The following is a 12468-nucleotide window of genomic DNA, read 5'->3' as shown; positions in this document are numbered from 1 at the left end:
CACCAATAGTACAACTAACTATGCAAGGACCTGGATCACTACATTTTTCAGGTAATCCTCCCATTAAAGCAGATATAGAACTACCTAAAGGAATAGTTTCTAATTCATTAATCTTGTCTTTATGGATACATAAGTCTTTTAGAAACTTTGCATATTTAGGTACCTGCTGAATAACATCAAAAAGGGGGACAGTTACCTCGACCTTTTTGAATATCTCCACCATTTTAGGATCAGGTTCCAGCTGCTTCCTGGACTTCCTTGCAAGCTGTGGAAATGGAATGGGAACAGTGGTTTTCGTGGTGCCTGCGCCTTTTGGTGCTTCTTCTTGTGGTTGAGCTATCTCTTCTTCAGCTATGTCCTGTATATCCTCTTCCTCTTCAACATCTTCGATTCCCACCACCTCTTCAACTGAGGCGTATTCTGGTGAGTTTGGTTCCTCCTGATTCCTCTCCTGTAGTGTAGTTCCAAACCTCAGGGTGATGGCATTAATGCCTCCCTTTGGATTAGGTAATGGTTGAGAGGGGATTCCAGTGGTGCTTGAAGGTTGGTTACTGGAATTTTGTGCTGAACAAAGCTGTGTCATAAAAGCTTGCAGAGTAGAGGTGAGACCATTCAGACTGGCATTAATACTGTTCACGATGGTACTTTCCATGGCCAATTGTCTTTTCTCAAAAGCTTATAATAAATCTTCATTAGAAGATACAGAAGAATGAGTAAATTGAGAGGTTTGCTGCTGATTATTCGGTGGTCCTTGGTTTTGCCTCAGGTGAGGTGCTCGGTAAGGTTGATTTTGCTGCCTGTTGTTGTTATTATTCCACCTCTGATTTCCCTGATTATCTCTACCTCCCCTGTTATTGTTGTCCCTCCAATTCTGGTTTGAATTGTCCTGCCATCCATGGTTATTATTTCCACTTTGATTGTACCCTTGGTTGGGGCGGTCATAGAAGTTGTGAGTGGATGCCACCATGTTGTCTTCTTGTTGGAGCTGCGGGCATTCATCAGTGTAATAGCTGTAATCAGCACAAATTCTGCAAATTCTTTGTGGGACTAGTTGTTGGTTTTGCTGCGGTTGAGTTTGCTGAGCTTGTTGATTCAACTGCATTTGCTTCAGCAGGTTGGTCATCTCACAGATGCTTTGAGTTAGAGCAGCAGTCTCTCTGCCAGAAGATACTTCTGCAATGGCTTTTGAACGGCCTTGCTTCTGTTTGTGGTTCCGAGTAGATTCAGCTAAATCACTGATCAATTGCCAAGCTTCATCAGTGGTCTTGTACTTCTTCATAGACCCATTGCTGGCACTTTCCAATGTGGTCTTATCTTGGGGCCTCATACCTTATGTGATATAGCTGAGTAGTACGATCTTATCAATCATGTGGTGGGGGCATGCTTCCAGAAGATTATTGAAACACTCCCAGTATTCGAAGAGAGTCTCATTGTCATCCTGAACAATCGTAGAGATATCCTTTCTCAGTTTATCAGTAACTTCAGATGGAAAGAATTTCTCCAGAAACTCCTTTCTGAGTGTATCCCAGTTGGATACATTTGCTAGAGGTTGAGTGTAGTACCACTCTCTTGCTTTTCCCTCAAGAGAGAACGGAAAAGCTTTCAGCAGAATTGAAGTTTCATCAGTGCCATCACGCCTGACAGTAGAACAGGCTGCCTGGAAATCTCTCAAGTGCTTGATAGGCTCTTGAGCAGGTAGGCCATGAAACTTGGGCATCAAATTTAACAGTGCAGTCTTTATTTCAAAATCTGTAGCTACCGCTGGATGATGCGCTTGAAACGGTTGCATTGTAAAATCAGGAGCTCCTTCCTCCTGAATGGTAACTCTTCTAGCTGCCATGTTTTCTGCACGTAAAACAACCGAATCAATAGAACGGGGGCTGGTTTCTTCCTCAGATTCACTTTCAGATCCGCCCTCGCCTTATTCGTGAAATAGTCCTTTTAATTTCAGGATCGAATATTAGCAAGCGCGGATCAGGAAGTGAACGCGTCATTTGACGGAAGAAACATGCAGCTCATAGTAGCAAAATTAAATAAAATGCAAATAAATAAATTCTAATTAATAAAATTAGCACTCTATTGCAACTCCCCGGCAACGGCGCCAAAAATTTATGGGACGCAGAAGCTGGTGAATTAAAAATTATTAAAATGGTTACGTTGCAAGTATAGTTCTTAACTCACCGAAAATCTGCCTATCAATTTAAAAGTATGTCATAGAGAATTTCAATTAAAATTACTGGGAGTTTTAAGTCCCAGGTCGTCTCCCAACGAGTTGCAGAAAAGTGTGCAATCTTATTAATCAGATGTTCCAAGAAGTTGAGCTAAGTAAATTGGGATGTAAATTGAGAAAATTTAAATAATATGAATAAAAGCCTTGACTAGGAGTTGATTGGTTGGAATTTCTACTATTGATGGTGCGATTGTAAGATTAATTTATAATTAATGGTTATTCTGTTTGGTTGTCCTTTACTAGGTAAGGGAAAGTCAAACAAGTTGGAATACCAGATCTGTTTACAAGTTGCAACCCACTTAGTTCAAAGGGATTGGCGTTGGTGACAGGATAGCAATCCAACATTTAACCCAATTACAAATTTTCTTTCAATCCTTCCAACTCAAGAGTTCCTTTTAATCAACTCCCCATCAAGTAAGGAAACTACTCACGCATTGTAAATAAAGAATCCATAGCACATGAAAGGGAATTAAAAGAAGACATGATTATTGGAATTGAAATTGAATTAAAATGAAATAATCCTTGCATTAAATAATCATAAAAGTATCTGAATGACAAAATTGAACAAAACAAAGAACATGGAAGAATAAAACCAAGTTAAGAAAACAAACTAGAATGATGAAGTCTTGATGAGGAAATAACTCTTCTCAATGTTCTAGTGCTAAGACCAATTGAAAAATTAAAATCCTAAAAACCTAGAGAGGAAAACCTAAGAGAGTGAAAAAAACTAGCTCTAAAACTACTGAATGAATGTGTCTTTTGTTTCTGCATGTTCTCTGACTCTGGTTTGCTGTTCCGGGCCGAAAACTGGGCCAAAATGGGGTCCAAAATCGCCCCCAACGAATTCTACAGATTATGCAGATCGCACATGTCACGCGATCGCGTCATCCATGCGGACGCGTCATTCGCGTTTTTCCTCGCCACGCGTTCGCGTCATCCACGCTACCGCGTCGCTTGGGCTTTCCAATCCGCGCGACCGCGTGAGCCATGCGGCCGCGTCGCTGCGATTTGCTCTCCTTCGTGCAGTCGCATGAGCCATGCGACCGCGTCACTTCTCGTTGGTTATCTCCTCAAATTCTTGTGTTCCTTCCATTTTTGCTAGCTTCCTTTCTAATCTCCAACTCATTCATGCCCTATAAAGTCTGAAACACTTTACACACAGATCATGGCATCGAATGGAATAAAGGAGAATTAAAAATAAATAATTAAAGTCTCTAGGAAGCAGTTTTCAAACATGTAATAAATTCAGGAAGGAAATCTAAATGCATGCTAATTTAATGAATAAGTGGGTAAGGATCATGATAAAATCACACAATTAAACACAATATAAACCATAAAATAGTGGTTTATCAGCTGGCTAGTTTAGAGAGGAGGTCAGCCCTGGCGTTACGCTCCCTGGGGACGTGCCGTATGGTTACGTGATTGAATTCTTCCTTTAATTTGTTAACTTTGGCAAGGTACTGTTGTAGCAGGGGATCTCGCGTTTGGTAGTCTCCGTTAATTTGGGAACTGACTATTTGTGAATCCGTGTTTATTTCCAGGCCCTTTGCTCCGACTTCTTTGGCTAGGGCTAAGCCCGCCAGGAGGGCCTCATATTCTGCTTGGTTATTTGAGACTGGGAATTCGTATCGTACTGACTGTTTGATCACGACTCTGTTTTGACTTTTGAGAATGACTCCGGTGCCTCCGAAAGTGACGTTCGAGGAGCCGTCAACGTGTAGTTTCCATGATTCGGGGGTGGAGTTTCCCGGTGTCATCTCGGCGATAAAGTCGGCCATGGCTTGTGCTTTGATCGCGTATCGGGGTTTGAACTTGATATCGAACTGGGATAGTTCGATGGATCATGCTAGCATTCTACCTGCTAGGTCGGGTTTTTGTAGTACCTGTTTAACCGCTTGGTCGGTTCGAACTACCACGGGGTGGGCCTGAAAATATTGCTGTAGACGTCGGGAGGCCGTGAGGAGGGCGAAGGCTAGCTTTTCTAGGCGCGAGTAGCGGGTTTCCGTGTCTTGAAAGACTTTGCTTATGAAGTATATGGGTTTTTGCTCTTTCTTTTCGTTTTCGCGAATAAGTGCCGCCGCGGGTGCTTCTTCCGTTATGGAGAGGTACAAGTAGAGAGTCTCCCCTGTTTGGGGTTTGGCGAGGACTGGTGGTTCTGCTAGGACTTTCTTGAAATATTGGAAAGCTTCTTCACATTCTGCTTCCCATTTGAAGGGGGCTCCTTTTTTCATTAGTTTGAAGAAGGGGATTGCTTTTTGAGCCGATGCTCCGAGAAAGCGAGATAGTGCTGTTAGTCGGCCGGTGAGCTTTTGGATGTCGTTTACGTTTTTTGGGCTTGTCATTTCAAGGATAGCGCGACACTTTTCTGAGTTGGCTTCAACTCCGCGTTGTGTGATCATGATGCCGAGAAACTTCCCAGCCTCCATTCCGAAAGCGCATTTTGTCGGGTTGAGTCGCATTTGGTGCTTTCGTAATGTGTTCATGATGACCTTGAGGTCGCTGATGAGTTGATCGCCGGAGTCGGTCTTGGCGAGCATGTCATCTATGTAGACTTCTAGTTTGGTTCCGGACAGGTCTTGAAATATTTTGTTAACGAGCCGTTGGTAGGTGGCTCCGGCGTTCTTCAAGCCGAAGGGCATGACTGTGTAGCAGTACGTTCCGTCGGGGGTGATGAATGCCATTTTTTCCTCGTCGGGTCGGTGCATGGGTATTTGATTATAGCCGGAGTATGCGTCCATGAAGCTGAGGTATCGGTGTCCGGATGCGGCGTCCACCAATCCGTCGATGTTTGGTAGGGGAAAAGCGTCTTTAGGACAGGCTTTCTTGAGGTCCGTGTAGTCGACACACATTCGCCACTTTCTGTTGGACTTTTTTACCAGTACGACATTTGCTAACCACGTCGTGTAGGGTAGTTCTCGGATGAAGTTTGCTTCGAGTAGGGCTTGTACTTGTCTTTTGACCTCGGCCGCTCGGTCTGACGACATTTTCCGTCTCCTTTGTGCCACGGGTTTGGCCTTGGGATCTACGGCTAGCCGGTGGGACATTAAGTCGGGATCTATTCCCGGCATGTCGGCTGGTGTAAAAGCGAACAAGTCTCTGTTTAGTTTTAAGAGTTGGGAAAGGTCTTCTTTAAGGTCATATGGGAGGTTCTTGTTGATGAAGGTGTATTCGTCCTTGGTTTGCCCTACTTGTAGTTTTTCCATGTCGCCTTCCGGTTCAGGCCTAGGTTGGCCGTCTTGTCGGGCGTCCAGGTCGGCTAGGAATATCCCAGCCGCGTCGCGGGATTTTTTTCGTAGAGCTAGGCTGGTGTTGTTGCATTCTGCCGCGACTTCCCGGTCTCCATGGATGGTTTCGATGGAGCCGTCCTCCGTTATGAACTTCATAAGGAGGTATTTGGTAAAGATGATGGCCGAGAAATCATTGATTGTTTTTCTTCCGAGGATGACGTTGTAAGCAGTGGAGTCTTCTAGGACCACGAATTCAGATAGAATTGTCATCCTTTGGTTGCCTGTTCCTATGGTGAGGGGGAGGGTGATGGAACCTTCTGGTTTGAGAAAGTTGTCCCCGAGTCCCGTGACACCGTTGCGGTGTGTTTGGAGATTTTCGTTGCGGAGCCCGAGCTTGTCGAAGGCTCCTCGGAAAAGGATGTTGGAGTCTGCGTCGGTGTCCACCAGTATTCTTCGAACGAGTCCTATTCCGATTCTTGCTGAGATGACAAAAGGGGCGTCTTCAGCCGAGGTGCCATGCTGGCAGTCCTCGGGTAGGAAAGTTATCATTTTACCGGTGGTTGTGGTTGGAGCTTGGTCCCTGACGGCCAGGATTTTGAGGTCCTTTTTTAGTGTTGATTTTGATTTACTTAATACGTCCTTGCCTGTGATAACATTTACTATTATGGTCGGGTCGTCTTCTGAGCTTTTCTCTGGGGGTTTGTTTTTGTGTCCTCGGGTTGCGCCCTTCTCTCTCTGGCGACCTATCTTTTTCCGTGCGCTTTGGTTGCCTGATGATTTTAGCGAACTCTGGGAGTTTTCCGTCCCTTATGGCTTGTTCGAGGGCGTCCTTGAGGTCAAAACAGTCTTGTGTCCTGTGCCCGTATCCTCGGTGGTAGTCAGAGTAAAAGGTTTTGCTGCCGCCCGTTCTTTCTTTCATTTGCCGAGCTTTTGGGATGATACCCTTGTCCGTTATTTGGTGGTATATCTCGGTAATTGGGGCTGTCAAGGGTGTGTAATTAGAGAACTTGCCGATTCTGGGCGGTCGGTTGGCGTTTGTTGGCTTAGGGTGGTCCCTCTGATTTTCTCTGGGTGGTGGGTTATGTCGGGGCGCCGAGCTACCGTGCTGGGTGTTGCCGTGTTGCCGTTTATTGGCGGCGACGACCTGGCTGACTTCCTCATCATTGATGTAATCTCTGGCGACGTTCTGGATCTCGTGCATGGTCCATACTCCATACTGGTTTGGTGGTGAGGTGTTTGCGAAAATCTTCATTCATGAGCCCGTTGATTAGGCAGAGGCTTGCGACGGAATCCGTGAGTCCGTCGACCGTTAGGCATTCATCGTTGAAGCGGTCGAGGTACTTCCTTGTGGATTCTTCTTGTTTCTGGGTGACCCCTAGTAGGCTGATGGGGTGTTTGGCTTTAGTGATTCTAGTTGTGAATTGGGCCATGAATTTTCACGAGATGTCGTGGAAGCTAGTTATGGATCCGTTTGGGAGGGCGTTGAACCACTTGATTGCTGGCCCCGCTAAAGTTACTAGGAAGGCCCTACATCGGACCGCGTCGGCTGCTCCTTCTAGGTTCATCCTGGCCTCGAAGGCCGTTAGATGTTCTTGGGGATCCTTGGTTCCGTCGTACTTCATGTCGGTGGGTTTGTCGAAACCTTTAGGGAGTTTTGCTCTTAAGATCCTTTCTGTGAAAGGAGTAGCTCCCATTATTGTGTGGTCGTTTCTTGTGCGTTTAGTATCTCGGTGGCGCCGATCTTCGTCCGAGTCGTGCTGACGACTCGGGTCTCGGGAAGTGTTGCGGTTGTGTCTTTTGCTGTATCGCCGTTCTGGTGATTTCTCTCTCCCGTGGGTGCGCGAGGTGCTGCGACCGTCTCTTCTATCGTGTCGCCGAGTCGGCGATCTGCCGTGGCGAGATTTTGACCTGGAAGTTGCGTGGCTTCCGTGTTCGTTGTTGTGTCTTTCCTTGCTGGCCAATTTGCCTTCGAGTTCCTGGACCCGAAGGCAGAGATCTTGGATGATTTGTGCCGCTTTATCCCCCGTTTTCTCGGGGATTCGCGGTTCCGTGATGATATGGTCGTTTGTATGGTGGACAATACTTGCTATCCTTCCCTAGTTTGTGACCTCTTGGTGTTCTGGGATCGGATTCTTTGGTTGAGAGTCCTCCCGGCTTGAGGAGGCTTCTTCCAGTACGTCCCCCATTCCGGCTTAGTCGGCGCAATTCCCCACAGACGGCGCCAATGTACTGGAAGTCTCCGGTACGGGTTGAGAGATGGATCGGGAACTTGCGGGTCGAGGCGGATGCCGGATCACTTGACTGGAGCAATGGGGGGAGGTACCTGCAAAGACACTCCGACGCTCAAGTCAGAATGGATCTAAGAGGTAGAAGGCGTGAGGGATGAATGAATACTTGGAAAGACGTGGGTCCTCTATTTATAGGTGATGGTGAATATCTTATCTTATCTTATTTGGCTAAGATAAGGGAGGCGTTTGATTTCGAAAGTCGGTTGAGAGTTCTAGAGGGCCGGTTTTTGGGCCTTCTAGAGGAGAGAGGCGGGTCGGGCCCGGGAAGCCGGGTTTGGGTCCAACCTCGGGCTCGGGATCTGTGGCCCAGATCCGTAACAGTGTTTCATTGATTTTTAACTTGATCTTTTATATATATATATATATAAAATTAAAATCAATCGTTAAAACTTACTAAAACACCGGTATCTTTGTAATAATATAATTGAGAAGTTCTTATAATCTTTATCTTTATCTTTATAATAATACAATTGGAAAGCTCTTATGACGTAGTTCATAAGTTGAGTTTGGAAATTTATTTGCTTAGATGTCATTACTAGAAATTTTTAGAATTTTATTTATAAATTATAAATTATTATTTACTTAGGTTACTATTTTTTAAATTTAAATTATTTGCTTAGGTTGTTTTACTTAACTTGTTATTTTTTAAATTTCAGGTTATTTTGTTTAGGTAGTTATTTTTTAAATTTTAAGTTATTTGCTTAGGTTGTTATTTTTTAAATTTTAAGTTATTTACATATTACTCTTTTAAATCAGAAATTATTATTTACTTAAATTGTTACTTTTTAATTTGAAGTTATTTGCTCATAAATTAAAATTTTTAAAAAAATTAATTTAAAAAAATAATATTATTTAATTATCTAAATTTTGCTAAGAGAAATCTTTATCTTTATAGTAATCGTTATAGTAATACAACTGGAGATCTCTTATGCTGACGTAGCTCTCATATATTGAGTTTGGGAATTTATGTGCTTAAGTGTCGTCATTAAAATTTTTTAAATATTTTATTTATAAATTATAACTTATTATTTGCTTAGGTTGTTACTTTTGAATTTTTAAATACGCTTTCTTAAGTTGTTGGGTATTTAGTTTTTAATATTGTTGAACTAATTATTTGCTTAGCTGTCATCACTAAAAATTTTATTTATAAATTATAACTCATTATTTGATTAGGTTGTAAATTTTTAAATTTTTAATACGCTTTCTTAGGTTGTTGGGTATTTAGTTTTTAATATTGTTGAACAAATTATTTACTTAGGTGTTGGTACTATAAATTTTTAAAAATTATAAATTATTATTTGTTTAGGTTGTTCACTATAATTTTTTAAAATTTTATTTATAAATTATTATTTGTTTAAGATATTTTTTTTAATTTCAAGTTATTTGCTTAAGTTGTTTTGCTTAGATTGCTATTTTTTAAATTTTAAGTTATTTGCTTAAGTTGTTACTTTTTAAATTTTAAGTTATTTATAAATTACTCTTTTTAATTATTGATTATTGTAGTTATCTTATATTACTAAACTAATAAATTAAAATTTTCAAAAAATTAATTTAAATTTATTCCTTAGTTAATAAGTTTTCGTAATTATTGTGATTTTTGAAAAAACTAAGTTCTATTTAAATAAACTAAATAGAAAGATAAAAAATCTCTTTAATTTAATTTTATAGATGAATTAAGTAGGTTCACGTAATAACAATTATAATTTTATTTAAATAATAATTAAAAGATACTTTTCATCATCTTTCGAATTGAGTAGAATTACTTTTATCACTTAGGATTTATAGCTAATTGCGAATTAGTTTTCACCTAATAATAAAAATAATAATTAATAATTATTCAATTAGTGTTTGTGTAGCAATAATAATTTTGTTTATATTATATTATTTTTTAGTTAGTTATTAAAATTTTTATTTTAAATTCAAATCAAAGTCAATTAGGTTTCAAAAAACTTTAATTATGAGTCAATTATAAAAATACGAATTAAAGATTTATAGCTTTTCAGTTGTATAAACACTTAATTTCAATGTAAATTTAAATATAAACATTTAATTAAAAATTCAAATATAAACACTTACACATAATAGATAAGTAAAAAGAAATTTAAGAATTTTAATATTAATTTTAATGTAAATTTATTTATTTAATTTTGTTTGAAGATTTTATTCTATATATTCAAATTTATTTATTTTAGTATTTTGTCTTTAAATTATAATTTTGTTATAACTTCTAATATTTTTGTAATAAATTTTTTTGAGCTCGAAGGATTTCAATTTATTAATAAAATTATTTTTGATGAATAAATATTTTTTGTATTTCTTTATTTAAAATATTATTATTAGTATATTAATATTAAAAATATAAAAAATAAGCATACTTTAAAAAAAACATACTTTACGAATCTTTATAAAATGAAAATGATTAATTAATTAATTATTAATTACTACCATTTTTTTCTTGTGAATTATTTACTATCATTTCTTTCTTGTGCATGCTATTTACTTGTTATATATATGTTTGTGCCTTGAATATCTGTGTTTGTTTTTTTTCTGTTTCGCGACAACTTAGATTTCTTCTTTTGTATCTGTACATATAACTTGGTGTGATACTCGGCTTTGATAGATGACACGTATCCTTGAACTTAACTCATGTGTATATTGTATATATGTTTATATATGTTATTCTCTATTGCCTTGTGTTTTCTTACACGACAACTTTGAAGAAACTAACCTTGCGAGTAACTAAATGCTAATCCACGAATAATAATTTATTCACGATTAAACCGATAAAGGCTTTTATTGATATTAATTTATAAAAATCTGAGTCTAGAGCTAAGTAGGTTCGCACGACGAGTAACACCTGAACATTTGGCATTGGTCATGACGTGTCGGAAGTTGGGTGTTACAAAAATAAAATTTAGAAATTTTAATATTGACTTCAATGTAAATTTATTTATTTAGATTTGTTTCAAGATTTTATTCTATAAATCTAAATTTATTTGTTTTAGTATTTTTTATTTAAATTGTTATCTTAACTTTATTTTGTTATAAATATTTTTGTAATATTACACTTTTTTGTGTTTGAAGGATTTTAATTTGTTTAAAAAACTAATTTTTGGTGAATAAATATTTTTTTATTTTTTTATTTAAAATGTTATTATTAGTACGTTAATATTAAAAATATAAAAGATAAGCATACTTAAAAAAACGTATTATATATGAGATCAAATAATTTTATTGTTGCGGATATTTGTTTACACAGGAGGCTGAGTGGAGAACTTTGACTTATGATATTCATCGGAAATGGCCTTCAGTGATGAGATTAACCTTTTATTTGCCTAAAAAGTAAAATATCATTTTTAAAGACGATGACAATATTAAAAAAATCATGAAATAAGAGAAAGGAAAAGGTACGATGTTTTTAGCATGGATAGAAGCCAACAAATAATTTGAAACATGTCAAACTTTAGCGTATGCTGAGTTTCCAAATCAATTTGTTTATGATTGAAAAAAAAGGAAATGACATCCACACAAGAGAGAGTATCCTATTGGGAGGTTAAACTATGTTTCACCGGCTACAGGTGATATCTACTATCTGAGAATTTTGTAAACTATTCAAAAAAATTACACAACATATGAGTCTATTAGGATAGTTAATGGGATTACATATCATAGCTTCTAAAATGCTTTCTATTTTATGGGACTACTGTGTGATGATAGAAAATTCATTGCAGCTATTAATGAGGTCTAGTTATTAATTGAGAAAATTATTTGTGATGCTATTGATATCTAATAGTGTTAGAAAACCAAATTGTATTTAGAATGTAACTTGGACATTATTGACTAACAGGATACTATACATGAGGAGAAAAACATTGAAAAATCAAAGTATTTCATTATGTGGTAAATCATTATCACATGTAAAACTTTACTTGCCAAAATCAGTATTCACCCATGGGCAACTTTACGTTGCTTTGTCAAGAGTTAAGAGTTACAATGGCCTAAACGTTTTAATTATAGATGAAGACAATAATCCAAAGTCATCAACAATAAATGTTGTGTTCAAATAAGTTTTTAATAATATTTAGATAAAAAAAATAGTATTTTTATTTTAGTAACATGTTATGATTTACACTTTTGTACAAATATAAACTTTTATTCTTTTTTTTTGTTTGATATTTTTCTCTTTTTCTTGGTTTTATTCTTCTCAAGAGAATAAATTAAGAGGAATTTTTGAGAAAATGAAATAAGAAAGAGAAGATGAAGAAAAAAAGATGAAAAAGAAGAAAAAGACGAAGCAAAAGACGAGTTTTGAATTGTACAGGACAACGAGAGCAAATGTACCGAAATTACAAGCGTTTCTGAGTTTATCGAATGCACAATTTTTGATTCATTTGTTATTACATAATGGTGTTGTTATAATAATATTTTGGTTCATTTGCAGTCCAGATGTGTTGTCGATAAACAATTTATCCCAAATATTGGGATAAATTTCAAGACAAATTGAATGGAATTGAATGGAATATAATTCAATTGAATAAAGTGATAATGAATAATTTCATTATTCTTTGCTAAAAAATTTAGTCAATACTTATTAGCAGCATAAAGTGAACCTCAATTAACAAACAAATGAACTAAAATTAGTTCAAATTTGAACAAACAATCAAAAAAACTCAATCATAAAAAAATACATCGAATTTATTTTTGGATCCAAATGAACCTCAAT

At 37.6% G+C, this 12468-nt stretch overlaps 1 protein-coding gene and 1 non-coding gene across 2 annotated transcripts; one reads left to right on the top strand and one right to left on the bottom strand.

Annotated features, from left to right (window-relative positions):
- Positions 1-1363: 1363 nt before the first annotated feature.
- On the top strand, positions 1364-1471 carry LOC148555374 (small nucleolar RNA R71). Its single transcript, XR_015888060.1, has one exon. It is a non-coding gene; the product is annotated as a small nucleolar RNA R71 (small nucleolar RNA).
- Positions 1472-3579: 2108 nt separating this feature from the next.
- LOC148555373 (uncharacterized) lies at positions 3580-6006 on the bottom strand. The gene is made up of 2 exons (XM_088490640.1): positions 4306-6006; positions 3580-4053 (listed from the first exon to the last, which is right to left on the bottom strand). The coding sequence occupies exons 1-2, from the start codon at positions 6004-6006 to the stop codon at positions 3580-3582; spliced, it is 2175 nt and encodes a 724-aa protein (XP_088346766.1).
- Between the last annotated feature and the right edge of the window lie 6462 nt (positions 6007-12468).

The sequence above is a fragment of the Arachis ipaensis genome, chromosome B6 (genome assembly GCF_059453495.1).
Source record: "Arachis ipaensis isolate K30076 ecotype BB chromosome B6, ASM5945349v1, whole genome shotgun sequence".
NCBI classification, from domain to species: domain Eukaryota; kingdom Viridiplantae; phylum Streptophyta; class Magnoliopsida; order Fabales; family Fabaceae; genus Arachis; species Arachis ipaensis.
This window is presented reverse-complemented; position numbering and strand designations above follow the sequence as displayed.